Genomic DNA, 27,717 nt, shown 5'->3' on the forward strand with positions numbered 1-27,717 from the left:
ACGTGTATTCGGTGTAACTAGCAGAGCCTTGGAAGTTAGAGACATACAAATTTTCTGTATCACCCTCTTCCTCTTTTCTCAGAGTCCTTGCTTTGTCCATTTATTCATTCAACAAACATTTGGTGCCTGCTGTAGCCCATGCACAATGCTCATTTTTAGAACATAGACCCCAATATTCCCACAGCTCTCTTCCTTTAAGAGCTTAGTTGGAGGTGGACATGCGGATATTAATAATATTGTGTGATGAATATTATGATTTGGGTGTGCACCGAGGTTGGGAAGAATGTACGCGTCTGGGAGGGCTTTCTGGAGGAGGTGATGCTTAAGTTGGGTCTTAGAGGGTAGGAGCTGTTAGCCTCTGGGAGAAGGGCATGCGAAGGAGAAGGGGTTGCAAGAGTGGAGGTGTGGGGTGAAAAATGGCTCTTTGCATAGGTAGGGGAACTGCATGGCAGGTTGACATTCCTGGAGGGGAACACATAAGGCAGGAAGTGATGGAAGATGAAACTGGAACCATTACTTGCATCACCAAATGTAATTCTCATAACCTCTCTATGGTAGCACTACTATTATCACCCCCATTTAATAGAAGAGGAAACAAAGGCTGAAGGAAGTTCAGTGACTTGTTCAAAATCAGACAGCAAGGAAGTTAAGTGCTTGAACATGAATGTAGGCCCGCTCAGCCCTCACAACAGTGACTGCAGGGACAGGTTGAGAAGGTCTCGCTTGCTAAGGTGCTTGTTCACTCTCTATTCATCTTTCAAAGGTTATACTTTTGCTGAATCCTCTTCCTTCCACCTGTCTCGTTGTGTTCTCCAGCTTACAATTAACTGGGGACAAGTGGGTCTGCTGCTGAAGGCACCTTCTGGGTCTCGGTTCTAGTATTTGTCCTCCTTCTCATTCAGAGAATCAGTAGCCCAGAAATCTTCAAAGAAAACCTTTATTGTCCCACCAGATGTAACAAGGGAGAAGGAGTAGATACATCTCCTTTCTCAAAAGTTCCAAGCTCACTCAGTAGCCGAGGTGTGACCTGTGACTCCTTTAGTTCAGAGAACCCCTTTGGGGGCTGGAGAGGGACAGAGTCATGTGGGCTGGAAGAGTCTGGGGCAGGTAGGCCTTGAGCTGTCTGTCCCTCAGAGGATGAGGAGAATCAGGAAGGTGGAAGGCATGGCACGTGGGTAATAGTATTTGGTCTCCCTCAGTGATAAATGGGATACCTTTAGCCTGTTCTCCCCATGTCCCAAGATAATTTCTGGGTTGGAGTTGGCTCTTGGGTTGAAGAGGCAGTAGGGGGATTCGTTCATTAATTCTTCAAAATAAAGTTGATTGAAAACTAATCAATTGAGAACTTAGGGACAAAATGATGAAACTACAGAAGGAAATGGAAAGGGCAATTAAAGAGCGAAGGAAAAAATTGAGGATACAAACAACATCATTCAAGACAAAGTTAATAAAAGGACAAAGTGGAATCCACTGAAAAGTAAATTACTAACAGAGAAGGAAGGCTTGAGGAAAATCACAGTAGATGCTGAGAAAAAAGATAAAGAAATGAATCCGAGAAAATCAGAGATCTGAAGGTTGTAATGAGATGATCCCTCAGAAGGGTAATTGGGGTTAGCGGTAGAGCTCAGTGGTAGAGTGCGGGCTTAGCATGCAGGAGGACCTGGGTTCAATCCCCAGTACCTCCAATAACAACAACAACTACAATTTCCAGAAGGATAATTGGGCTATCTGTGGAGGCACACATCACTTCGCATGCTCCATTGACCAAAACATAGTCACATGGACACGTCTGGCTGCAAAGGAAGCTGGGAAAACATCTCTGCCTGGGAAGCTGTGTGCCCTCTTAAAACTCAGTTTTGGGGAAGGTCTTCTGTTATCAAAAGGAAGATGAGGAAAATGCATTTTGGGAGCAGTTCATCTTTGCCCCTGGGGAAAAGCCATGTTGGTCTCAGACTTGATCTGTAGCAGAAGCAAAACTTGAGAACATGGAGAAGAAGTATTTACAGAGTTGCGAGGGAAAGGTAGTGTGATTGGAGATTTTTCCACTCAAATCCCTTTGCAAGGGTAATGCAGGTAGCCATCCTCACAAGTGCAAGGACTCAGGAAATACAACACAATGAGCCCTTCTTGGGAAAACCTACTTGATGATGAAAAAGATTGGTCCAAAGCATACTTTGGAAGGCGTGGTAAAAGGTCATTGGGTGAGCTCTCATCCACCAAATAGAGAAAAGCTCGGCGTGGGTGGGTTGTAAGACTAAGGAACAGAATGTGAGGAAGTAAAAAGGATATAATGGAAATGGAGAGCTGGGGGAGGGAGGGAGGGATGTTACGAGCTAACTTCCCCTCGTTCACACTGTCTAAATAGGGTGTTAGTGTCATGGCTCCAAACTTTCAACTGATTTTTCTTCTCTTAAACTTGGAGGGATCTTTAAGGAAACAACGTCTGTTCTGATGGGGAAACATTTATTAAAAGTTCAGCTTTTCCTTTATTTTACTTTTCTGTACTTTCCTTATTTTACTTATTTAAAAAAAAAAAACCTAGCTACTTTATTAAGTAACCTCACCCATCCTTTCCTGCATTCTTCCATCCTCCACGCTTCTGTTCATATGTGGATGGAGAGACAGCTGATGAACGATATGAATCTATTTTTATTTTCCTGGATAGAGGGATCTGGGGTGATTTGTAGCTCTGTATAATTTTGAGTATTGATTGATTTTAAAAAATAATGAGCTGGCCTTATATGAATCGAACCACTAAGGCTCGTTTAAAAGGCATCCTTAAATACTAATGCTCAGGGAATGGGGAGTGGGGTGGCAGATACAAACAGATGAACAAGACATTGACTTTTGAGGGAGAAGTTGGTGAGTCAGGTATGTGAACACTGAACTCTAGGCGGAATAGGCAGAACAAAACACTTTGTAAAGCAGGTGAACCGTTGAGTGTTGGGGCTCCGAGGACAATGGGGAAGGTTTCGGAAAGGAGATAGAGTTTGAACTGGATGTTGAAGGATGAGAGGTGGAGAATGGGAGGTGGGGCGTTCCTGGCCTGGGGGCAGCAGGGGGGAGCGGCGGGAGGAGGGAAAGTCTGTGGCGTGTCTGGGTAACCCTGAGTGATCTGTTGTGGTTGGAGAACAAAGGATGAATGAAAGAATAGCTACTGTTCATTAAGTGCCCACAGCAGTCCAAGTAGGACACACAGCTGTCTAGGCTGGCCAACAACACTGTAGAATGGCTGTCATTGTTCCTGTTGGGCAGATGAGGAAACTGAAGTGGAGATGTGTCTGCCCAAAGTCACACAGCAGTGAGACAGTGAGGGAACACCCAGCTGTCTGCGCTCCGGAGCCCGCGGTCTGTCTCCCATGCTGTGATTTGTAATGCACAGAAGATCGGAATCAGCCACCTTTGGGAAACATACAATATTGAAAATACAAATAAATATAAAAACATCTTAGCAGGTAAGCAAATATGTTTTGTGTATTTACATACACATAGACCCGTAACATAGCCATTGATTTTACATGTAAATTTTATAGGTGAATTCTTAGGTAAATATAAAAGCCTAAATTGTGGTTCAGGCTCTGCTGTCCGGCAGCTGTGTGGTCCCAAGTGACTCAATCCTGACTCCAATTTCCTCATCCAAATAAGGGGATAATTCTTGTGGTGCTGCCAACCAGCAGATTTGTTTTTATGTTCCAGTTAGATCATAGCTGTGAAAAGATGAGAAAATATAGAGGAGCCACCCAGAGGGTTTGTTATTGCTGACACACCCCTTGCTCATCTGAGAGCTTACAGACATCTGTTGGAGCATCCACAGGTGTCTGTAAAAACTCCCACCATCACGGACACGGTCTCAGGTTTGCAACAAACAACTTGGTCAGTGGGCCAGAAGCTGTGCTCTCCTGACTCAGATACCCAGCTGGGGCTGCGGGGGAGGCAGCGGGGAGGGGTGGGAAGGCAGGCTGTCTGCCTGGCTCCCCCACTGCCAGAGCTGGAATGCCCCTGCCTCCCTTCCTGGTTGCTGGGAAAGTCTGGGCCAGAGAGTGGATGGAGTCAGGCTGACTGTCAACAGCTTGGTGATTTATACGGGGCCAAGGAGGGTGTTTCAGACATGCCAGGCTGCAGGAAGGAATGTTGGGGCTGCCAGGCGAGAAAGCCCGTGCCACGTCTGTCTGGTAGGGGCTCGTGGACTGGAAAAGGGACGGGAGGGACTGAGCTGTCAGGGGAGTCTGGAGCAGCCTTTATTCTCCAGGAGTACTGATGAGGACATGGCATGGCCCTGGCCCCAGAGAAACTGGCCTGGGACATGACACAGCAGGATGGACAGGCAGCCAGTCCTCAGCCCGAGGCTACAGTGGCCCAAGGTGACTTACATTTGCTCCAGGAAGGATCGGATTGCTCAAAGATCTGGGCTGGGGCCTGGCATGCTGCCGGGGTCCAAAAGCCCTTTTGTGTGTGTTGTGTGTGTTGTGTGTGTTGTGTTTGTTGTGTGTGGGGCGGCGGCGGTGCCGGTTTTAGAGAACCAAGCTACTCCCTACTGACGAAGAGATCAGTTCCTTCCTGCTGGTCTCTGCTCTGCCCAGACAGGCCTTGGAGCTCAGCCTTCAGCTCAGGGTGAGTCCCTCACTACAGGGCACCCAAAGCAAAGAGAAGACCTTTCACGTCCTACACTGTACTTACTATGTAACGCGAAGTTAGCCATGTTAGACAGTGTCTTCCAGAAGGCAGGGACATGGACAGGGTTGTCTGCGCAGTGCCCAGCCCTTAGGAGGCCTGGTGAACCGAGCCCAGCCCTCCTGATGCTGCCCCCACTTGCGCAGCTGAGACCAGGATGCGTTTAGCCACCAGTGAGCGTGCACAGGTGCGCCCTAGGTAAGGCCAGGGTGGGGGAGCACCGGGGGTCAGCAGGAGCCCGGGGTCCGGGGGAAACACCCTGGGGCTCTGGTGGGCCCCTCCACCCCCCCGGACAGTCCTGTTTCTACCTGTCACCTCTGTCTTTGGAAGTGGGAGACAAGCGGCACGATGAAACAGGGAGTGCTCTCTGGGCTGATCTGTGGAGCCGAGCCCTGGTGGGGAGTCAGGTTTGGGACCCTGCTTTTCTTTTTCTTCTATTGGGAACCAGGGTCGTAGGGTGCGTCCCAGGTGAGAGAGGGAGGAAGGCAGTGAGGCAGCTCTCACAAAGGCAGTTGGGCTGAATCATCTTCTGTCTACACAGACTGCGGGGTTGCCTTTGTCAATTGTGTGATGTTGGAGGATGCTGGCCCAGGGCCGGAGCTGGGGGTGGTTAATGACAGTTTGGGGACTAAATCCCCAGAGGATTCTTCCTGCCAGAGGGCTTGTGGCGGTTCCTTTTTTGCTCTACACAATGAGCATCTTATTCTGGCCTGTAAATTTGGAGGAGATGAAATAACAGGTAGGGAGGAGATGGATGACAGCTGCCTTCCAGGGAAATGCCTCTGGGCTCGAGAGTCCCACCCTTGTCTCCCAGCCCGTCCAGTTGTGAGGCACCACCCTCACCATCTGTAGGGTCACCTTTCTCAGAAAGTCCTGGGGTTTGGAAAAAAATCACAGGCTTGGCAGCCAGACAGACTCGGGTTTAATTTCAGGTGTGCCACTTGTCAGCTGTGTGAACCTGGGGACTTCACTTCTCCGACCATCAGTTTCTCATCTGTGAACTATGTTAATATTCCTCCCACGTAGCCTTGGTGTGAATACTATGTAGTGCTTAACCTAGCGCCAGCACGTGATTAGCGATGAGTACATGGTGTCTCTTTTCAACATCCCAGCACTTGTTAATGGTTACTCTCAGTGACTGGTCACCTGATGGGCCAGGCACGCTGTAGGCACTGTGGATATGAGGGCACATGAGACCCAGTTTCTCCTGAAGGAGCCTCCGTCTAGGGGGATAGACAGGCATGTGTTATCAGGACCAAATGGACGGGAGCTGCATATGGTGCTAGGGGAGCAGGAGGCAGGGGTGGGGGTCAGGGAAGAGGAGGTGAGACCCCAGCGGGAGGCAGTTAGAGTCGGCGGGGGGGGACAGCAGCAGCAGATAGAGGGAGGTTTACAACTGGGATTTGGCAGTAGATTCACCCATAAGTGGGAAGCAGGAGCGGACAGTAGGGGCTCCCCCAGCAGGTGAGCCCACAAGGTTTCTGCCCTCTGCTGGTGTTCAAGCCCATGCAGTCTGGTTCAGGATAGAGTCTGCAGGCTTTTTCCAGCAGCTGGGTGAACATGGACAGGGACCCAGCCAGGCTGGACTTGGGGAGAGGGTGTTGAGGTGGCACTTAACATCACAGAGATTTCTCCAGGCTTAGGCCTAGGACCGAGGGTGGATCTCCCTGGAGGGAGTAGAGCAGATTACCAGACAGGAATTGCAAACGTGGAACCTACTGAAATATGCGCTCCCGGTGGTGTGGACTGGAGGGCGCTTCATGAAACACAGGCATAGAACTGTTATTATCAAATCGGGACACTGGGAGTATGGGTAGGAGCGGTGACCTGTGATTTCTGCAGTTGTTGGGAAGCTCAGTGACCCCATGTGCAGTGCTCAATATCTCAAGAACCAGAATCTTGATACCCAAAGATATCCATTTGTGATTTTACTTATTTACAAATTACTTCAAAATCCTGTGATACACACTAACTGGGTAAATCATTTGGATGAGATAAAAACTAAATTGTATTTGCTCCAAGGATGGTTTATGTCACTTAGCTGGTGATACAATAAACAGAGCAGGTTTCATTCACTGAACTCATACCACCGCGCTGACTGGTCCCACTCTAATTCATGACCATGACCCTTAAGTGGACTTTGGTGGTGATGCCAGGTCATCTTGCTCTGTTCCCTTGGTCCAGTGGTTCTCAGCTCTGTCTGCCATTAGTAGTACCTGGGGGAGATTTTTATAAAAAGTACTGCTGCCTGGGTTCCACCCCAAACTAATGAAATAGAAATGTTTGTGCGGTGGATCTGGGTATTAGCATCCTTTTGTAAAAGCTCTCTCTATTCCAATGGGCAGCCTTGGTTGAGAACCACTGCCATCCTCTACAACCTAGATGACTGTTTCATACCTTTTTCTCTCTTTAAATTTTAACGCCTCCTCTCCCATCCCTATTCTCAGCTGAGAAACTTATTTACTATGTACCTGAGAAAATAATGGCCAAGGAGAGCTTTTCACACCTTTCTACCCCAATCTATGCCCTTATATTCTGCTTTCTGCCTTCTTTGTAAGACTAAACCCTTCCACTTGTGTGTTGCATCCTGTTCCCTTCCTTAGTTAAAGACATGACTCCAGCAATTCTCCCTTCTCTTTCCAATGTTCCTTTCTCTGTGGACCATTCCTATCTGCCTCCTCCCCACCCCCTCTCCCCTCCACCCCCCCATCTCTCTGTGGTGGTTGTTTCTTGAACTGAAACCTGCCCCCCTACGCACACACATATGCACACACACTTCTCCTGATGGCTTCTACCCCTCCAGCTACTGTCTCATTTCCCTGTTCCTTGAAAGAGTCATCTGCACTTGCTCCCTGCAGTTCCTCTTCTCTGATTTTCATCTAAACCCAGTCTAACCAGTATTTTGTTTCCATCACTCCACAGAAACTTCACCTGTCAGGTTCACCAGTGACCTCCTCATTGCCAAATCCAATAATCAAATCTCAGTCCTTATCTTGATTGGCCAGTAGCAATTCATATAGTTGATCACCCTGTTCCTCCTTAAAAAAGTTTCTTCTCTTAGCTCTGGAACATCATTCTCTTGGGTTCTCCTCTTCTGTTACTGGCATCTCCTTCTGTTTCTTCTTTTGGCTCATCTTCACTCATTCACTTTGGAGCGTCCTAGGGAGCAGTCCTTGGACTTGGCCTCTTCTCTGTTCCCTCATTCCCTGCGGATCTCCTACTGTCCAAATGCTGACCACTCTCAATTTATAGTTCCATCCCAGACTGCTCCCCGAGATGCCACACTCATATTCAACCATCTACTCAGCAAGTGTCCTTAGGTGACTAACAGACATCTCAGTGATGCCAAGTCCATGGCCGAACTGCTGCTGTTCTCTCTCAAACAGCCTTCCCCATTTCAGTAAATGACAGCTCCATCTTTGCAGGTGCTAGGGCTTAAAACTGTACGGTCGCCCTTGAATTTGATCTCTGATGCCGCATCCCGTCTGTCAGCAAACCCCGTCAGCCATACTTGCAGAATCAATCAAGAAACTGACTGCATATTTGATCCACTAAACTCACACTGGTCCATAGATCACTCTTTACTTCTAATTTTTAGAACAGTTTCATAACTGGGCTGCCAGAGGTAGTGTGTCATTTTTGCACTTGAAACCAACAAAGGCTTCCCATTTCACTTTGCAAAGCCAAAGTTCCTCAAAGGGCCTCCAGGGCTCTGCATGGTCCAACCCGCAGGTCCTCCCACACTTCATTTCCTACTCTTCCCTACCTCTTAATTCTGCTTCACTCCACTGACCTTGTTCCTTAAACATCAAGCCCATTTTTGTCTCAGAGCCTGTGTCCTTGCTCTTCCCTCCAGCTGGAACACCCTTCCTTCACATATTCCCATTGTTTTCTCCATCTCTTCCTTTAGGTTCTGTTTAAATGTCATCTTCTTAGAAAGGCTGTTCTGGTCACCTTAAGTAAGATAGTAGTCTGGTGCCTGCCTCCTCCCCGTTACACCTGGCTCTGTCTTTCCCTTTTATCCTTCTTGGTGGTTCTTTCATGACATGTATGGTCATCTGACCCATTTATTCTGTGTCTCATCTCACTAGGAAGTTGTTTTGATGAGGGCAGGGACTTCATGTCTTTTGTTCATGATCATTTCCCTAGGACCTAGAGCAATGCCTTAGGAATAATAAATACAATACCTAATTGTTGACTAAATTCAATTAAATCCACACAACGGCACTTCAAAATTAGTTGGAATAACCCACAATTTATAGATGAGGAACTTGAGGCTCAGAGAGGTTAAGTAACTTTTCCAGAGTAACACAGCTAGCTGGCAGAGAACTGGGACTCAAACCTTTCAAGTGACTATGTCATTAGATTCTCTCCCTGTTCAGACTGGCCTTCTCCCAGCATTCACATCTCAACTTGCCCCATTTTTTTCCACATCTCATAGCAAGCAGGCAGCCCCACAGAGTGACAGAAATCCCTGTGAAAATGCCCCAAATGTGTCTGGAGGTGAAGGAGATGCATAAGAATTGCATATACAGTCCTTTATTTGCAATTCCCAAATCCCCAAATCTGTGAAAAATTTTATTCTTAACCCATCTGGTGGCAAAGCCTGATTTGGATTAAAGTGAGGTTACTAAATAAATCCTTATTTAACTGATTGAATTAAAATATTTATTTGTTTTGCTGTAGAAACATTAATCCATATAATTATGGAGAACTGCCCTGACCCTGCTGTGGGTGTTGTGTAATGTACGGTTTAGGCAAAATATTACTTTTCCAAAATATGAAGAATTCTGAACTCTGGCCCAGAGATTCCTGATATGTGGTTTATGACCCCGTGTTAATGCTTTCCTAAATGTCTGGCATTTGAAACTATGCCTAAAAAAAATTTTTTTTTCTCTTGTAACTAAAATTTCTTTTAAGGACATTTCTAGGAACAGCCTCAATTTTAAGAGCTGATTAAGATCAGGCACAGCAGGCCAAGCAGAGGAGGGCATGCGTGAGATTCCATTCTGAAACAGAGGGAATGAATAAAAGTCTACATACTGAACAGGGAGCCCACCCTTTCCCCAGCCTTCTTTTTCTGTTAGTTCCCACCATGTGTAAGCTTGGGTTATGCGATTTCCCTAGTCACGAGATTAGTGGAGTCTCTCTGATCAAATTTAACAGCCCAAGAGAAAAGGCCTCTTAGGATATTGGTATTTATGGTTCTTCAAATAAAATGGACAGATTATTCTCAGTCCCCCTCAGTAAGATCTACCTGCCCAGCAGCTCTGCCCCAACACATGGAGCTTCTGGTCAACTTTTTAGTGTCTTACTTTCAAATTTAAAAAGACAGCTAAGGATCACCCAATGTTTAAGAAAGTTTGAAACATAGAAACCAAAAGAAACAAACAACAGCAACAACAACAACATAAAAAGAAACTCACAAGAAATAGAAAAAGTATAGGGAACAGAAGAAAATGTCACAAAAACAATTACGAGTGTCATAGAGACAAGTGAAGCTATCCCATTAATAAAATACAGTGTGCAATAAAAGTATTCAAAGAATAAAAAAAAACTCTTGGAAATTAAAAGTAGGAAAGGAGAAAGAAATTAATTAGGAGAGGGTTTAGAACATAAAGTTGAAGAAATCTTTAAGGAAGTTAAAAAAAGGTGAGGGGGCTATGGAATGAAAAATAAGGAAGGATCATCCTAAGAAGTTCAACATCTGAATGTAGGACTTAACAAGAAAGGAGAACAGAGACAAAGGGAGGGAAGAATGATCAAAGAAACAATCAAGAAAAATTGCAAGAGCTGAAGGACGGAGGTGTCTAGATTGAAAACCGCATTCGAGTGCCCATGGCTAAGAATAAAAAAGGACACACGCCAAAGCATATCATTGTGGGGAGGGGAGAAAGAAGAAGGAAAGCCCATAAGCACAGGAAAACAAAAACAAAAACAAAAACAAAAACCTACCCCAAACTGATGACATGCAAGAAGAGACATCTGATTCTTCAGCAACACAGGAAGCTGGAAAAAAAGGAAGCCATACTGTTAGAATTCTGAGACGAATTTCTTTTCAACAGAGAATTTACATTCAGACAAATCAGTAATCAAATGTAATGGCATTTTCCAGTATGAGAGGTATCAATTATTTTACCTCCCTTTCTGAGCATCCTTTCTGAAATGAGGGAGTAAATTAAGACAGAAGAAATGGATTCTTCCTTTAAGGCCGGAGAGCAACCAGCTCAGATTGGAGTATAAGGACAGAGATTTCCAGAGGGAAAAGCTCCAAAATTTTTAAAAAAAGAACTGTTGAAAGTTGAGGACTAAATTACTAATAGGTACATAGAAAATTAAGCAAATTAGCAAAAGAGGCAATAGTGGACTCTAGAAACAACAACTCAGGAGTGTACACAAAAGGAATTAATCACCACACACCACAAGACCCCATGGCTTAGCTGTGAACCATAACTTATCTGGCCATAATAATGTAACTTCTAGTGCTGACTTAATAAAAAATGGTATAAAGCTGTTAGGAGAATGTGGGAAGAAGAGGTATATCGGACGCAGTAAAAGAGAGCTCAGTCCTCATTTTCTGTCATAGGAAGGCAGTGGATAATACCTAACACTGAAAAAAGGAGCCATGTGGGCACGGTATCTAGACTCACTGATGTAACTCCAGAAGTAGACGAAAGAGTTGAAAGTCGTTGCATCTGAGCAGCAGAAGTTAGGGGCGTGGAGGGGTGGCGCAGGGCCTGAGTGTCTCCCCATTTATCCAGATTGGCACCTGAAATGAGCACAGTCTGAAAAGAGTGATTGTTTGCTGCAGAGACTATGTTCATAACACAGCTGGAGGAGTGAGCAGGAGCTCCATCCTTCGGCTAGTTTGCCTACGGCAGTGGCAGAAGAACTTCCTTTTTCTGGTCCTCTGAAAATAAGCTCTCACGCCACTTCTCTTTTTGTCAGAGCCTGTGTGTGCTCAGTGCTCAACTCACATTTTTTTTTTCCGTGGAGGTACTGGGGATTGAACCTAGGCCCTCACACATGCTAAGCTGGAGCTCTACCACTGAGCTAGTCCCACTTTAATTTTAGTCCCTTTCTTTAAAGAGCTTGGCCCAGCTCTCTCCTAACGCTGGGGGAACGGCAGGCCAGCCGATGGGATTCTGGTTTAGTCGCTCACCCGCTCTGTGCCTGGGCTAGTTACTGAATCTCTGTTTCCTCCTTTGGACATGGAGACAGCATTCCTTGCCTCATAAAGGCCTGTGAAGAATAAATTAAGTAATTTAGTACATAAAGTGGTACATAGTAATTGCTAAAAAATTGTAAAGAAAAAGAAAAAAAAGAAAGAAACACCGATGAACCCTTGGTCTAGGACAGGAATCCTGTAATGCTGGGGCCAGTTACCACAGATAAGCCACAAGGGGCAGGGCGGAGTGGCCGGGGAGGAAATAATCCAGGAAGTCTCCTCGTTTTAGCGGAAGTTCTTACTGTATTTTGGGTGCCTTGTCTTTTGATCAGACTGCAGGGCTCAGCAAACTTGTAGGGACCCAGATGCTAGAATGTTTTATGCACAAGGATCGATGAGAGCTCTTAGCTTGCTTAGGTCCCATATCCAAACGCAATCAGAAGAGTTGCTCATACCCCAGATAATGTGGAATAATGGATCCAGAGTTAACAGGATTATATTTTACCCCAAAGTTCCTGTGTGACTTGTGGTCATTGCTCATTTAAGCCAGGGACCTGGGGCCAGGGATAAGCTAACCCATTCTCTGACCTAAAACTGAGCCCTTTAGTGCTGGTGTTGCTAGGAGGATGTTTACATCTGGGGATGGTGGGGTATGGAGTTCTTAGGATACGTTCTTGGCTCATTTTATGAATTTATTTGGTTCTTGATGGAATCTCTAAATCCTGGCTCTGGTCTGAGGTCAGGGCCTTATACATTGTATCTGAAGTAAATGCTTGGTGGAAGCACAAGGGTGTTCATGAGGCCGAGGCAGCTTCTCATGTGTTTGTTCTCTTCCCTAGAGTCATATTCTGGTGCTTCTGGGGTTGGACTGAGCATGGAGGAGGGAGGGGATTAGCTGAGGAGCTGCCAGGGGCTCTATGGTGAGGGGACAGTGTGGGCAGGAGTGATGGCAGGGAGAGACCAAGCAGAGAATACGAGGAAAGAGCAGGGAGAAAGTAGTGAAACCACATCTTGATATCAAGCCAATGACCTTAGCTGGGTAGGCGGGAAGTCCAGGAGCAGAAGACACACAGATTACAGTGGAGTTCTGAATTAAATGGGTGCTGTATTAAAACTGCAAGGAAGTGGGGGAGGGTATAGCTCAGTGGTAGAGCCCATGCTTAGCACACATGAGGTCCTGGGTTCAATCTCCAGTTCCTCCATTTTAAAAATAATAAATAAATAAATCTAATTACCCCCATAAAAAATAATTAAAAAAATAAAATGAATAAATTCAACTTAAAAAAAAAAACTGCAAAGAAGCACATTAGTATACGTGGCCCTCAGGGACACGGGGGCTGCAAGGAGTCCCTGTGATCAGCTGAATGTTTAAGACTCATAGAGTGAAAGGAAGAGTTAGTATAAGCCACTTTAAAATTTTATTTATTTTTTATTGAAGTATAATTGATTTACAATGTTGTATTAGTTTCCGGTGTACAGCATAGTGATTCAGTTATACATATATATATATATTCTTTTCATCATAGGTTATTACTAGCTTTGAATATAGTTCCCTGTGCTATATGGTAGGACCTTGTTGTTTATCTATTCTGTATATGGTAGTTTGTATCACTAATCCCAAACTCCTAATTTAGCCACTTAATGGAAAAGTCTTACAATAGGAAAATGTGTAGTCTCTACAGCGCTGTTGTTTATTTCTCATGTTTCTGCAAAGTACAAGTTACACTTGCAGTCTAGAACTGTCCTTTCCAGTTGCTTCATCTATCAAAAACTCAGCCACAAATTTTAGAAGGAAGTTAAAAAGAAAAGGCTTTGGAGCAGGCACCATGGGTGGCTAGAGCCTGATCACAAAGCCGTGGGCTGGATCCGGGGAGGGGCCCCTCTAGTCTCACCGTCAGCTCCCTTGGGCTCCTGCGGGTTGGAGGTGGGTGGGGCCCCTGTAAACAGGGCTCTACAGGGTTTTATGGAGGGAATTCAGGGGCTGTCACAGGAATGAAAGCAGGAAGTGCAGGTGAGCCTCACAGCCACTGGAAAGCCACCAAACATCTGTCTTTTCTGGGGCTGCGTGGTTTCCTGCCTGTCTCTCCCCAAGCCTCTGCCCTGTTCTCTGAGGAGACCAACTTCCTCCCCTTCTGCAGGGCCCAGAGCCCCATCACATGATCTTGTCTCTGGCATTGGTTTCTCACCTTGTGCCCATTACCTTTCCTTTTTGCTCTCGGATCTACCAGCAGCTGACTACAGTTTTTTTTCATAGTTGCAGTAGTGAAAGTGTCTGATTGGTCCCGCTCTCTTATTTATTGGTGAGTTGCTTGTAAGTCAAAGTTCCACCCTTTGTCCATCAGGAGAGGCCCAAGTGTGTGAGTGCGTGGTAGGCAGGTAGAATGACTTGCTTATTCGAGTAATATGGGAGGTCTGCAAGCCATCTCCCAAAGGATTTAAAAAGGACTAATGGGATCCCGCATTTCCTCATTAGCCTGCAGATTGCTGTGGCTGCAGTGCAGGGTGCATGGGGTGGAGTAGCTAGGGGGCTGGTCAGCTAGGAAGGGTCCCCAGGGTCTTTCCCTAGGTCACAGGGCCACAGAAATCCATTCAGTCTATTTAGACAGATTACTTGCTGAATTATCCATTCCTCACTGAAGCTTTGGCCTGGAGCAAAAAGCAGGTTGTGAGAGGCTGGCTAGGGAGAGATTGAGAGTGGGGGCTTCCTTCCTGTTACAGAGCAGGTGGGTCAGCAGCCCTGCAGTCCTCCTACCCCAGGGGCACGTGGCTCCTGTTCCCCGGGGAATGCTCCTTACTGGCAGGTTCCTAGGTGGCAACCAGCTCAGCTGCCACTTGCAGGTAGAGAACTCTTCCTGGCCTGGCCCACTTTCCCCACAGTGGCTCTGGCTCCTGGTGGTTTGTTGGCATTAATTATAGACAGCAGCGAAGTGCCCAGATGCCACAAGCGACTTTTTATTTTTCCATCTCACCTGATGCCTTTGTTGTTTGCATTGTTCTGCCCTGACTCTTTGTGAGACCTTGACATTTCCACCCCCTCAAATGGCTCACTTCAGCTCCAGATTCATCTGATGTCATTTCCCATCAGCATCTGTGCTCTAACTGGACGGCTCTTGCTTCTCTTAGCATCTCAGGGCCTCTTTCTCCTGGACGCCGTCCTTGTGTATTACCACTGTCCTTGTGTATTACCGCTCTGTCTCTCTTCCTTAGTGGATGTCTTGCTTTTTCCCCCTTTACCTATTCTTCCTCAGGCACCACCCCTCCCCAAGCTTGATGAGCTCATTTTCTCACCATAGATCTTATCTTAGACTTGGGGCTGAGTGTGAGCATGAAACATGAAAACCCAGACTCCCAGAACTCTCTACCCTCATTTCCACTAGAAACGCATGGTGAGCAAGGGTGTGGGTGAAGGAGGGACTCGGGGAAGAGAGGAGCGTTAGAAGAATGGGCATAGTTCTCCATTGCTGGGAGTTTACGTGGTACAGTAGTCCCAGAGAGCCCGCCAAGACTGTTCAAAAGTCTGAGAAATTTGGAAACTCTTTGACCCTGCTGTTTGACTTCTAAGGAAATAACCATGTATTTCCCCCACAGATTAATTTTAAGTACTATTTGTAATTTGCAAAAAAAGTTGAAGATGACTTAAGTGTCTAGGGCATATAATCTAGCCATGAAAATGATGCTGCAGAAGACCACGCTTAGCTGTATCGAATCTTCATAAAAAATCCAGATAACAAAATAAAACCAGGATGGGTGAGTTATCTGTAGTTATCTTGGTTAGTGAAGAGTGGGTAATTTTTCCCCCCTTTTTTTTGACAATTATGTTTTCTAAAATTTCCATATTAAACAGAAGTTTCTTTGGCACTAGGAAAAACAATAATTACTTTTAAAAACAAACACTATCCACCGAGGCAACTATAATATTATATAGGTTGAAAATTTAGGTTTAGTTAAAAGTGCTTCCCAAATAAAGTAGAAATTGTATTCACATTTGTAACATTATAAACAACATACAATAGGTGAAAGGGAGACTGTGAGCAAGCCTGATGTATTTGTTGATGGAAATCAGTTACCCACAAGCCTTAGCTAAACCCAAGACTTAGGGCTGGAACTGTTCCTTTCTTATTGCTTTTCTTAACCAATAATAGCAAGTGGCACAGGATTAAGTGATTGTAGTAGAGTTTGCTTTGCTTAATCTGCAGCTCACTCTGAAATTGCTCGGGCCCAGAAGGGGTAGGCCTGGGTGAACAGATGGCCAGGTTGAGCCCTGGGAAGGAGGCTGGGGTTCTGGAAGGGGCTCTGAAGTGGCAGGAGTGACCCAGGCCAGGAGCAGGAGGAGCAAGGGTGTTTACCCTCCTGCATGTATTAACATACGTGCCTCTGGTGCTCAGCTGCCAACCTGGCTTTGTCGTTTTTTTTTCTTTTTCCTGCAGGCAGAGTAGAGTGAATTGTGCTGAGATCTGCAGAGAGCAGCCCAGAGAGAGAAGTGAAGTCATGGAGCCCAGCTGAAATGAACTGGCCCACCTGAGCCTGCCCAAGCTTTGGTGCAAGGTCTCTGTCCCAGCGCTGAGGTAAGAGCCCTAGAATGCCAGCTTAAGGACAGAGAGGGCAGAGTGCCTCCTGTTGTAGGGGGGCAGGAACCTCCTCCTTTCAGGCTCAGGAGAGAAAAGGCAGTTGTTTCTGGTTTAAACCATCTGCCTCCATCTCCACCCAATCGGGGGCAAGGTCATTTAGTGGCCAAAGAGGCTTTGATTTTTCAGAGCGGGGCTTTTGGAATCTTAACAGGAAGTTGTATTTTCTCAATTGCTGATGAAATTTGAACTCCGAAGGGAATGTATTTATCCTCCAGGTAAGACTGCATCAGATTCAGGTGAATACTTAATGCTGGTGTACCTGCTCTGTTCTGCAAGGGAAGTCGAGCTTTTAGGAAACATACACACACACTCTCGCTCTAACTGCAACCCAAGGAAGACAGAGTGAAAGAAATTACTGTTGAGGGGAGGAGGTCATAGCTCAGTGGTAGAGGGTAGGTTTAACATGCACGCCAAGGTCCTGGGTTCAATTCCTAGTACCTCCATTAAAAAAAAGAGAGAGAGAGAAAAAATTATGTGGGGAGGTTATTGCAAAACATTCCATTAAGTTCACTAAGAAATGACTTGTTGACTGAAATGCACAACCTAAAAGTTGAGAGTTATGTTTTATTCGGCAGATTTTATTAGGACTCGAGCCTGGGACACAGCATCTCAGATCACTCTAAGAGGCTGTTCCAAAGTGACAAGGTAGAAGCCAGGATATATGAGCTTTTGCAACAAAGCCTAGGTAGTTGGAATATCAAAAGATTACTGTTAACCAGATATCAAGTTAAGGAATTTAGTCCTTTTCTGTGTATGGGAAGGTGCAAAGGTCTGGGCTCATTGAAATCATTCCTTTGATATGCACCCAGCTGTCTAGGGCCAGTATCCTGTTCTTCCACATCCTGAGCTCCCTCAGCTCACTGTAGGGGGTTGGGAGGGCTGGGGCTGGGTGGCTGTACCACAGCATCCTTTGTTAACTGATGTGGCTGGCAATATTTTTCATTCACAGACTTTACCTAGATATGTTCTGATTATAAAAGTAAAATGTGCTCACAGGACATTCGGAAAAACACTGGTGTAGCAGAAAAGAAAACGTGCCTGAAATCCCACTCCTGTTACCAGCGCTTTAGGTAGTTTTCAGTAAGTTTACTCTTTAAGCTTCCGCATCATGTAGGCTCTTCCTGCATGAAGGAAGAGAGGTGAGACAGAAAGAACACTCAAGTGGGAGCGGGGAGAACTCGCTTCTAGTCTGGAGGCTTTCCAGAGCTGATGTTTGAATATTCAGGAATTTTGCAAACTGGTTGTTAAAAGTTGTTGGCAGCTTGAGTTGGCCATGGTGGGAAAACTGACACCACAGAAATTAGCCGATGCCATATACTAGGGCTTTTTTGTTTTGGAGATTCAAATTACCAGCACACCAGTGGTTCCAGTGCTCACTCTGCCACCGACAGGCTGGGAGGCATGAGGCGTGGGACGAGTCACTCCACCTGTGCATCCCTCCGCTTCCTCTCCTATGAACAGGGGTCCCACAAGACAGTGAAAATGAAATGTTTTGCATGTTGCGAATCTCCCTGCCTGTGGAAGGAAGGGCTTTGACTGATTGCTAAGCCTTTGGTTTATTGATGGAGAAAAGCTGGCTGGCATTTCTCCCTCTGGCTCTCCCTTCTTGGAGAATCTGTGAATTACTGACACCCTTTCACAAGGGCAGATGAAAACTCTCCATTTACTGACCGACATCTGGGGCAAATTTCCTTCCTGGAAAAATCAAGAAGTCAGAAAAGTGTGAAAAGGAAGCCCCCCCGCTGCTGCATGTGAGAGCCAGGACTGAAATGGGAGCTTTTGACTCACAAGCACCAACTGGGGGAGGGGGGCACTGTCAGAGGGGTAGGGGCGCTTCCTGCCAAATGTGAACTTTAAACAAAAGCTTCTTTCTTCAAGGCTGGGCTGTCAGCAGATTAGAGCTAATTAAATTAGCATCACGGAGCCCCAGCCTCTGCCCTCTTCCTCTGCTTTCTGAACCTTCTGGCTCCTTCTCCCTGAAGGAGGGGATGGGGAGAAGGCCAGGCATCAGCTAAATACTGGTCGACTGTGCAGATCTGGAGTTCAGAAAATTATAAAATTGGAAGGGGCCATCCGGTCTCACACTTGCATTTTAAGAAGCCAGGTCACACCTTGGTGATTATCGGTCCCTGAGGTGAAGGTGTGTGTTTCAGGGGAGGGAGGGACACAGGATGGCAGGATGGGCCCCGCTCCAAGGCCACCTGATCACTGAACCTTTGCGTGTGACTGGCAAGGGGACCTGGGAGTGTCCTCCAGGTGCCTGCCCTGCCTCCCCCTCCCCAGCCCCTGCCCTGTATCTGCTGCCTCCGCCCCAGTGCACTTCATGACAGGCCCCTCTGGTGTGCTTGGAATTAAGTCCTCTTCCTCATCCAGGTCAGTGAAACCAGCAGAGAAGATCTTATCTGAGGACTTTCAGATATACTTCTGAGGAAGGGACGGGAAGGGCATTGATTGCATTCTGGGGCTGTGCTTGTGTTCCGCCTGCCTGAACTCATTTAATTCTGCAATGACCTAATAAGGTGGGTATTTCTATCTCCGTGTGGCTGATGTGGAAATTGAGTCTCAGAAGTAAAAGAGACTTACTTGCCCAAGATTTCACAGTTCATGAGCAACAGAGATGCAAACTAAGCCTGTCTGTGACCTCCACAGCTTCTCAATGTTACTGAATGCTCTCTACAGCAAATCCTTGCCCCCAGGGGCGAGAGTTCCCAAATCCAGTTCCCCCAGACAGGGTCCTTTCCCTCAGGGGAACATCCTTCCATCTCAGAAGCTGTGTGAACAGCTGCAGCTCAAAGTGCTTGGAGCTTTACAAAAGGCTGCACTGTTCCCTTCAAATCCCAAGGGCTGTTCCTCATTCAGTAAGACAACTTCAGAGCGGGGAGCATCCATGGCATCCTTTCGAATAGTCCCCTCATTCATGGGATGCCCCAGGCAGAGAGGCCGCTGCTCCTGGCCCCAGGTCTCTCAGACAGTGAGAAGCAGGGGTCTTCTCAGCCTCCGCGTGCAGCGCTCTTTCCAGGGAAATGTGCTGAATTACATCTCTCTGGTTTTCCTTCATGTTTAAGTAAGAGATTTTTCCTTTGGTGAGAGGGATTTAATTCAGTTTTATAGATATTTCCTGAAAGCCTACTCTGTACCCAGCCAAATATCCTGACCTGTTTGGGCAAGAGATTCTGGCCCAGCCTTGGCATATGGATGTGACAGGGGACAAGGAGAGGAGCTGCCTAATCAGGGCTGTACACGACATAGCTTATCCTGTAAGTGCTCAGCTCCAAGCTTTCCTGCAAGAATTCTAAAGGGAGAAATTATGTCTCAAATTGCTCTCTGTGTCCCAGAGTTCCCAGACCCCTGAAAACAGGGGAACAAAGCAGCCAGTGGTGGGTCAGGGTCTTTGGAAGACCCCCGCAGGGGGATAGGGCCAGGAGAGGAGGCAGAGTGGCTGAGGGAGTGATCTGGGCAGGCACTACCAAGCGGGGTGGGTGTGTTTGCCTGTGGAGCTGGGGCTAACAGGGGAGCCGAGTGTACAGTTTTGGAGGTAATCTAAAATTGTTTACATCTGTGGCACCTGATCAACTTCAGATGGAGAAAAAGCTCACTTTGGCAGGGCACTCAGAATGTGAATCAGGGCTGAAAGCTCGCTGGTTGGCCTTCGAGTCTTACGTCTGAGGGAAGCGAAGCCCAGGAAGGTGATGGGCTCTGTCTCCACACAAGTGGAACTGGAGTCTGTTCTTCTGAATGTCTGGTCAGGGTCCTTCACACCAGCCACTCTGGCTGCGGAAGGAAGAATGTTCTGGGGAGAAGGTACAGTCCCCTGTCTGCCTTAGCCTGTCTGGCCCAGTACCCGTGATGGGCTGGGTTTGGCTGTTGGAGGAATTTGTGGAATGGCGACCTGGAAGGGAGAGAGTGTCATCACAGTCATGCTGGAGATGCCTTAACATCCCAGTGATGCCAGCCCTTTACCTCCTCCTTTCAGATCCTTCCTAGAGGTCTTGCCTGGGCCAGGGGCCATCACTTGTGGCTTTCATACTGGAAAGTCACTGTTTTGGGAAGGCATCATGACACAGAGGAAAGAAAAGTGTGTTAGCTTTGAAGACATTTGATCTGGGTTTGAGCCTGGCTTAACTGTAAATACATAGCCTTTCTGACTCAGTTTCCTTGTGTGTAAAATGGGTTGAATAATACCTCCCTTAAGTGAAGATTAATAATTATTTCTATAACATTCTCTCCACAGAGTTGATGCTTATTAAATGGTGCCCATTATTTTTTTTCCCATGCTGCTCTTGAGGTATAACTGACAGACAAAACCCTGCATATATTTAAATTGCTCAACTTGATAGTTCTGTCGTATGTATACACTTATGGAATTCTCCCCACTAGTCAAGTTGATGAACATAACCAGTATCCCACAAAGCTTCTTCCTTCACCTTATCCCTCCCTTCTGCCGCTAGCTGTGCCCTGCCTCCCATCCCTAGGCAACCACTACTGTGCTTTATTGCTATAGATTGGTTTGCATTTTCTAGAACTTTACATACATAGCATAGCATAGCATAGCATATGCTCCTCTTATACTCAGCATAATCATTCTGATATTCACCCATGTTTGTGTATCAAAAGTTCATTCCTTTACCGCTGAATAATGTCCCACTGTATGGAAATACCGCTATTTGTTTACCCATTTATCTATTGACAGAGTTTTGTGGTTGTTCCCAATTTTGGCTGTTAAAAATAAAGTCACTATAAGCAGTTGTGAAAAAATTTTTGTGGGGGCATATACATTCTTTTCAGTGAATACCTGGGTGGAGAATGGCTGGGTCATCTGATAGGTGTATTTTTATTTTTAAGAAGCTGCCAAACTTTTTCCCAGAGTAGTTGCACCAGTGTATATTCTCACCAGGAGCATATGACAGTTGCAGGTGCTCCACTTTCTTGCCAACACTTGGTGTGGTCCATCTTTTAAATTTTAACTATTCTAATAGATGTGTGGTGATATCTCGTGGTTTTATTTGCATTTCCCTTAAGATTAGTAATGTTGACCATCTTTTCATTTGCTTATTTGACATGTGCAAATCTCCTTTGGTAAGTGTCTGTTCAGAACTTTTACACATTAAAGAAAAAATTTGGATTGTCTTCTTATGATTGGATTGTAAGAGTTCTTTATATATTCTACAGATAAATTTTTTGATTGGTGATTTTGCAAACATATTTTCCAATTCTGTGGCTTGCACATGGTGGGAGACAGTAACACATAAACTAATCACTGCAGTTTAGTTGAACAAGTGCTGTGCACGGGAAGTACAAAGGAAGATCAGTAATCTTAGGATGGGAGTCAGGGAAGCTTCTTGGAGGTGATGGTATGTGAATTGGGTTTTAAAAAAAATTGTAAGTTAGCTAGGCAGGGGAAGGGCAGTCTAGGTAGAAATTTATTTGTGCAAAGGCACAGAGGTATAGAATGTCTTGGTGTATGCCAAATTGTAAGTCATTTGATTGGAGCCTGGGATTTTGGAGAAGGATGTGGGCTGGGATCCCAGATGGCCTACTTCCTGGCTGTGCACCTCTTTTATTTATTTGTAACTTTTTATTTGAAACAATTATAGATTCTTGGGGAGTTGCAAAGATAGTAGAGAGGTCTGGAGTATCCTTCTTTTAGTTTCTTCTAGTGGTTACAGTACAGTATCAAAACCAGGACTCTGAGGTTGCTACGCTGTGTGTCAATTTCTATGTCATTTTCTCACATGTTTAGATTAGTGGAGCCACCATTGCAACCAAGATACGGAATATTCCCTCCCCATGAAGGTCTCCTTCGTGCCTCCCATTCATTGTCACACAGCCCAGCCCTTTTCCCTTTTCCTCATCCCTATAATTTTGTCATTTTGAGAATGTTCTGTAAATAGAGTCATACAACATGCAACCTTCTGAGGCAGGGTTGTTTTCACTCATAATGCAGTTGAGTTGTTTTCACTCATCATAATGCACTTCAGGTCCAGCCAAGTTGTTGAGAATATCGATATTTGCTCTTTTTTTTTTTTTTTTTAAATTGCTGAGGGATATTCCATGGTATGGCTGGACCACAGTTTCACTGTTGACCTATTGAAGGACATTTTGGTTGTTTCCAGTTTTTGACTGTTACAAATAAAGCTGCTATGAACAATCATGTACAGGTTTTTGTGGGAACATAAAATTTTGTTTTTCCGGGCTAAATGCTCAGGAGTGCAATTGCTGAGTTATATGGCAAGTGTATTTTTAACTTTTTCAGAAACCGCCAGACTACTTTTTAGAGTGGCTGTACTATTTCATGTTCCCACCAGCAATGTAGGAGAGATCTCCTTTCTCCTCCTCGCCAGGTTCGGGGTGCCGTAGTTTAATTTTAGCTGTTCTAATAGGTGGTCTTAATTTGCATTTCCCTAGTGGCTATTTGTGTGACTCTTACCCTATCTGCTCTCAGGATGGCTGTATGAATCCAGACCCAGCTTGGACTTTTTAAGTGTGAGAAGCAGAAGGACCTAGTGCTGACAGCCCCCTCCCACTGTTTCTGGAGCTGCCTTGGAAGTCTGACTTCCCGTGTATTGGGGGATCTAGTTAGCCAGTTACATGATCTGTCTTCATTGTCCTGGGTGGCTCCAAAAAGTGATATGTTATAGAGCCAAGTATTTTTCCAGGGGAGGTTTTTTTTTTTGTTTGCTTGTTTCCCATAGATGAGCAAATAACCTTTAAGTGTTGATGTTTTATGGGGTTGTTGGGTAAGTTCTCCACCCTGTCCCTCCCCGGTCCCAGTGTGCCAGCCTCGGTACTTACTGGGAGCTGAGACAGAGACACCTCGGGAGCTGACCCAGGAGGCCTGTCCTCAGTGTCTGGCGGTCTGAGGTGCCGAGGGAAGCTGCCATGGCCTCAAGCCCTCCCTACACTCAGGATCCTCTCTTCTTTTCACGTATAGATGGAGAGGCAGCTTTGACATGCTGGGGAAAATAATAATGGTAGCTAAGAATTATATAGTACTTTTTTTGTACCAGGTACTAAATGCTTTCTGTCTATTTATTCATTGACTCCCCACAACAATCCTCAGAGTTAAGCATTATGAATCTCTCCATCTTATGAAAGAGGAAACTGAAACAGTGAGATCTCATAGCTAGCATGTGGCTGCGTAAGTTGGGATTTGAACCCAGATGATCTGACACCCAAGACCGTCCCCTTGGTCATTAACCTATACTGTTTCAGTGCTGGGTAGGCAGAACCTGGCGTGCTACTCACCTTGCTATGTGAACTTGAAGGGCCTCAAACTCTCCCCTGAGGAGCCTGAGGGAGGAGAGGGAGGCGGGCTTGCCACGGGCGTTCTCTGGGGCATCAGCACTTTGTGATATTGAGATGGGAGACCGAGTAGGTGGGAAGAGATTTCTAGGGGAAACAGGGAGTTAGTTCCTTGGCGGCCGGCACTGGCATGGGCTGTCCAGGTGTAAGTGGGGCTCCGGCTCTGAAGGCGAAGTCCTATTTTCTGAGCCTGCTGTGTACTAGGGACTGGCTCACCCACAGAATGGGAAGAAGCTGGAGGAGGACGATATGGAGACTCTGAACTTGGGGGACAGCACGTGACTGCACTGGCTCCCAGACTCTCAACCTCCTGCCTGTGCAGTAGTAACCTTGACCTTGCTCTGTAGGGAGTCCCACCCTAACCCACCCATCAGGGATGACTGGGAAAGCTTGTGGGCTTCCTGGCCTGACAGGGCTGGGTTCCAGGTACAGAGCCTCAGTTTCCTCACCTGTAAATCAGGCAGTAACAATACCTAGTGTATAGCTGAGGGGTGGTGTAGTGAGGTCCTCATGTCTCCAGGGGCCCTCTACAATCACGAACACCAGCTACTGAAAGAAAACGAGGTGTGTGTATATTATGCCCCAATTCAATCAAAGGAGAGTGTCCATCCACTCATTCAATCAGCTTTTAAAATGAGCACCTACTGTGTGCTTGCTGCTGTGCTAGGCACTGTGAGCACCAGAGCCACAGTCCTTGACCTCTTGCAGCACATGGTCTACAGCGAGAGACAAATATGAATTAGATAGTAACATAACCCAGTGTAAAATCCTGAATTGTGGGATTGCTGTGAAGGAAGTGCTGTGCTGTTGTGTGAGTGAGCCACATTCAGCCTGAAAGATGCTTCCTCCGGGAAGTAATTCTGGCTTAGAGTCTTATTCGTTAGCCTTGATCTACTGAAGAGGACTACATGGAATGGTCTGTAGGATCTTTCTTCTAGGACACTTCCTGCTGTGTCCTTACTATAGACTGACCTGATGCCTGGCAACCCCAGTGCTCTTCCCCTACCTCAGCAACCCAGCCTGTTCTGTGGGGTTATGTGTACCCAACCACTCAGCTGCTGCTGATCCCATGGAGACTGAAACTAAGGTCAGAGCCACACCTCACAGGGCCAGGTCATCTTTTTTTGTTGTTATTTTGTTTCTGAATGTGTTCATGACTCAGTCAACTTATTACTCAGCCGAACACAGGGAACCACCATGGTGGTGGCATTCATCCCAAAGATTAAAAAAAAAATCTTTATGGAGGTACAATTTATATTCCATGAAATTAACTTCTTTTAGGTATAAATTCAGTGATTTTTAGTACTTTTACTGAGTTGTACAACCATCACCAAAATCCAGTTTTAGAACACTTACATCATGTGTTGGGTCATCTTCAAATGGAAAAGGCAAGAAATTATTTTTCCTGGAAATAGTTCCGTAATTATTTTTTGTGGGATTAGCTCTGTGCTCTCAGCAGAAGGATTTCATTAATTAATTCAATTAGTATTTACTGAGAGCCTGCTGGAGCCCACGGCTGGGCTAGGTGCAAAAGGGAATAAAGAGATGTAAACAAGTGGAGAAGGTAGCTTCGCTGTGGCTGACAAGCCTCTTCCTGAAGACGCACTGTTAATGTAACGCATCTGCGTGTGTGGGTCTCCTGGCCCCCGCAGGGCAGGTGATTGTTTTCCACCCTGTGGCTCCTAATTGACGAGGCAGGGGCCTTGCTTTTGCAATACCTGATGTTGCACTGAAATTATTGGCCAGGCAGAGGGAGGGACGCGTACTCTCCACCATCTGCAATCAGCTCTAGGCTTTGGCAAGCCTGGATGCAGGATCTGGGAAGAGAGGAGATTGGTGTGCTGTTTGCAGTGCGAAGATTCGACAGGCGGAATTGGGGTAAGGGGGCGCTGAAGGGGGCAGAGTTCGGGAGTAGAAGTTCATCAGGTAGCATACAGCTTCGGGGTGCATCTGTGAATGGCAGGGTGTTGCTCGGAGGCTTGGGGGTGAGGTGAGCATGTAGGCTTGGAGGCTAGACTGAGGCGCTTGGTGGGGCAAACGTGGGAGATGCTATTTTAAGTCTCCGAGGAGGGGCGTGACTATGCAGAGTGGACTTGGGCGAGAAATCTCGCGTGAGCTGAGAGACGGGCCGTGGGCGCAGGTTCGGAGGGCTTGATGCGGGCAGGGGCAGTGGGGCAAGGAAAGAAGCGGATGGGAGAGAAGATTCTGCCAGACAGGGGAGAAAATCTCTGTCCCAGAGTCTTCTCCCGGGGTCCGTACCCGCCTTGTCCGTCTACCTATTGCCCTTCAACCAAGCCCTCAAACTCTGCCTGTCTGCAAAGCCAGACTCCACAGCCCCCTGCACCACGGCGTGCTTCCCCTTTGCCTGGCATGCGTTTCTCTCCCCGCCCCTCTCCTCTTGCCCAGGAGGGAGGAGAGACGCCAGAAAGAAGTGGAACACTGTCCCCGTGGAAGGCACTGCCAGAGAAGGCAGTGGTGAGAGATTTCCAGCGAGGGAGATGCCAAATGCAGAGGAGGTGAGTGAGTATGGGCACTGAAGAAGGGCTGGTACCTGCGTGAGGCAGGTGAGGTGCCTCGGGGGCAAAATTTAAGGAGGCACCAGGTGCCAACCCTGTGCTTGCAGAACCCTGAGAGCAAGGGTCCTAGACTAGGTTCCCGGGGAGAACTGGTAATTGGGAGGATGCTGGGGACTTTGGAGAAAGCATTAACTTTCAAAAGGTTAAGGACCGAGTGTGGAAGTGTTTTTTCAGAAGAAAGCCTTCTTTAGGAAGCTTCCTGAAGCTGCGTGGGGGCCCACCCGGCTGTTTCCTCCCCATCCCAAGATAGCCCCTCATGATCTCCACGGACTCTCAAGGGTTTCTGGAGCACAGTGTGGAGACCACTGATTAGATCTAAGCCCCCATTTTAGAGAATTCTGAGACCCAGGAAAGTACGTGACCTGTCCAAGGCCACGTGGGGCAGAGAGGGCGGCTCGTGACCTTAGCGGTCTTCCTTTCCTTTAATTTATCACCTTCAGTTGTTTCACATTCTCTTCTCATTGTTCCTCTCAATCTCTCCCTGCTTCTGCAACAATAATTGGCAACAGCTGGTACTCAAGTTCTCTTCTACATTAGACGACCGAGGTCTAATTCTGAGAAGTCCGTTTATTGATTGCCTGCTACCTACTGAGCGTTCTTTTTTAGGGGTTTTCCATGCATTATTTTATTCTTATAACAACCTGTCAAAGTACTGGTCATAATTCCATTCTCCTGACGAGAAGGCTGAGGCTCTGAGAGAACGGGTGGCTGGCTTCGATTTGCATAGTTACTAACAGGGTGAAGGCCGTGCTCTCCCTCCGCCACCTGTGTCTTCAGTCATTCATACACTGGGTGCCTTGATGCCGGGCACTGGTTTTGGTGCTGATACAGTACAAGCAAAGGAGACAAAGGTCCTGCTGAGACCTGCTTGTCCGCTTGTCATCCTCCTTGCGCAGGGGTGGGCTTGCTCTTCCTAAGGCGTCCCTCCTGTCGCAAGTGTGTCTGGGCTGCCTGTGGCAGCTGCCGTGTTTGGGGGCTGTTGCTGAGATGCAGTCCAGAACCGAGTTCACTCCTCAGCCAGCAAGGCTCATGGACTCCTTTCTCTGTGCATCTGCATCCCTGAAACATTCCACTGAAACCACTCATAGGCAGTTTATTCTGCAAGAAAGTTTCCCCTACATTTCTTAGCTTTTGTGTCTCAACTGTTTCCTTTGGCTACCACCCCTGAGCAGAACTCTGGCTCAGCCACATAATTTAGCCCTGATAAAGGCAAGTTATTTTGGCCTCCTCTGCCCTTAGTCCCAGGGAGAATTTGGACTCGGTGTTTTTACTTGTCACTTTAGAATGTTTGCCAGAGTTTGTGGAAAAAGGCGTGGTATTATTAATGCCCTTGCCGGGAATGGCTGTGCCCTGCCAGGTTGTCATGTGAGCC

General features: G+C 46.6%; 1 protein-coding gene and 1 long non-coding RNA gene across 2 annotated transcripts in view; one reads left to right on the forward strand and one right to left on the reverse strand.

Annotated features, from left to right (window-relative positions):
* The window catches only part of ST6GAL1 (ST6 beta-galactoside alpha-2,6-sialyltransferase 1), a 116,172-nt gene that overhangs the window by 12,058 nt on the left and 76,397 nt on the right, over window positions 1–27,717 (forward strand). The window contains exons 3-4 of the mRNA XM_031452897.2: window positions 16,267–16,404; window positions 26,176–26,285. Of these exons, the coding sequence (XP_031308757.1) occupies window positions 26,268–26,285 (18 nt within the window). The 5' untranslated portion in view covers window positions 16,267–16,404; window positions 26,176–26,267. The remainder of the gene's footprint in view (window positions 1–16,266; window positions 16,405–26,175; window positions 26,286–27,717) is intronic.
* Window positions 186–11,451, reverse strand: LOC135322884 (uncharacterized). The gene is made up of 3 exons (XR_010383871.1): window positions 11,322–11,451; window positions 10,627–10,680; window positions 186–3,400 (listed from the first exon to the last, which is right to left on the reverse strand). It is a non-coding gene; the product is annotated as an uncharacterized LOC135322884 (long non-coding RNA).

The sequence above is a fragment of the Camelus dromedarius genome, chromosome 2, assembly GCF_036321535.1.
Source record: "Camelus dromedarius isolate mCamDro1 chromosome 2, mCamDro1.pat, whole genome shotgun sequence".
Taxonomy (NCBI): Eukaryota; Metazoa; Chordata; class Mammalia; order Artiodactyla; family Camelidae; genus Camelus; species Camelus dromedarius.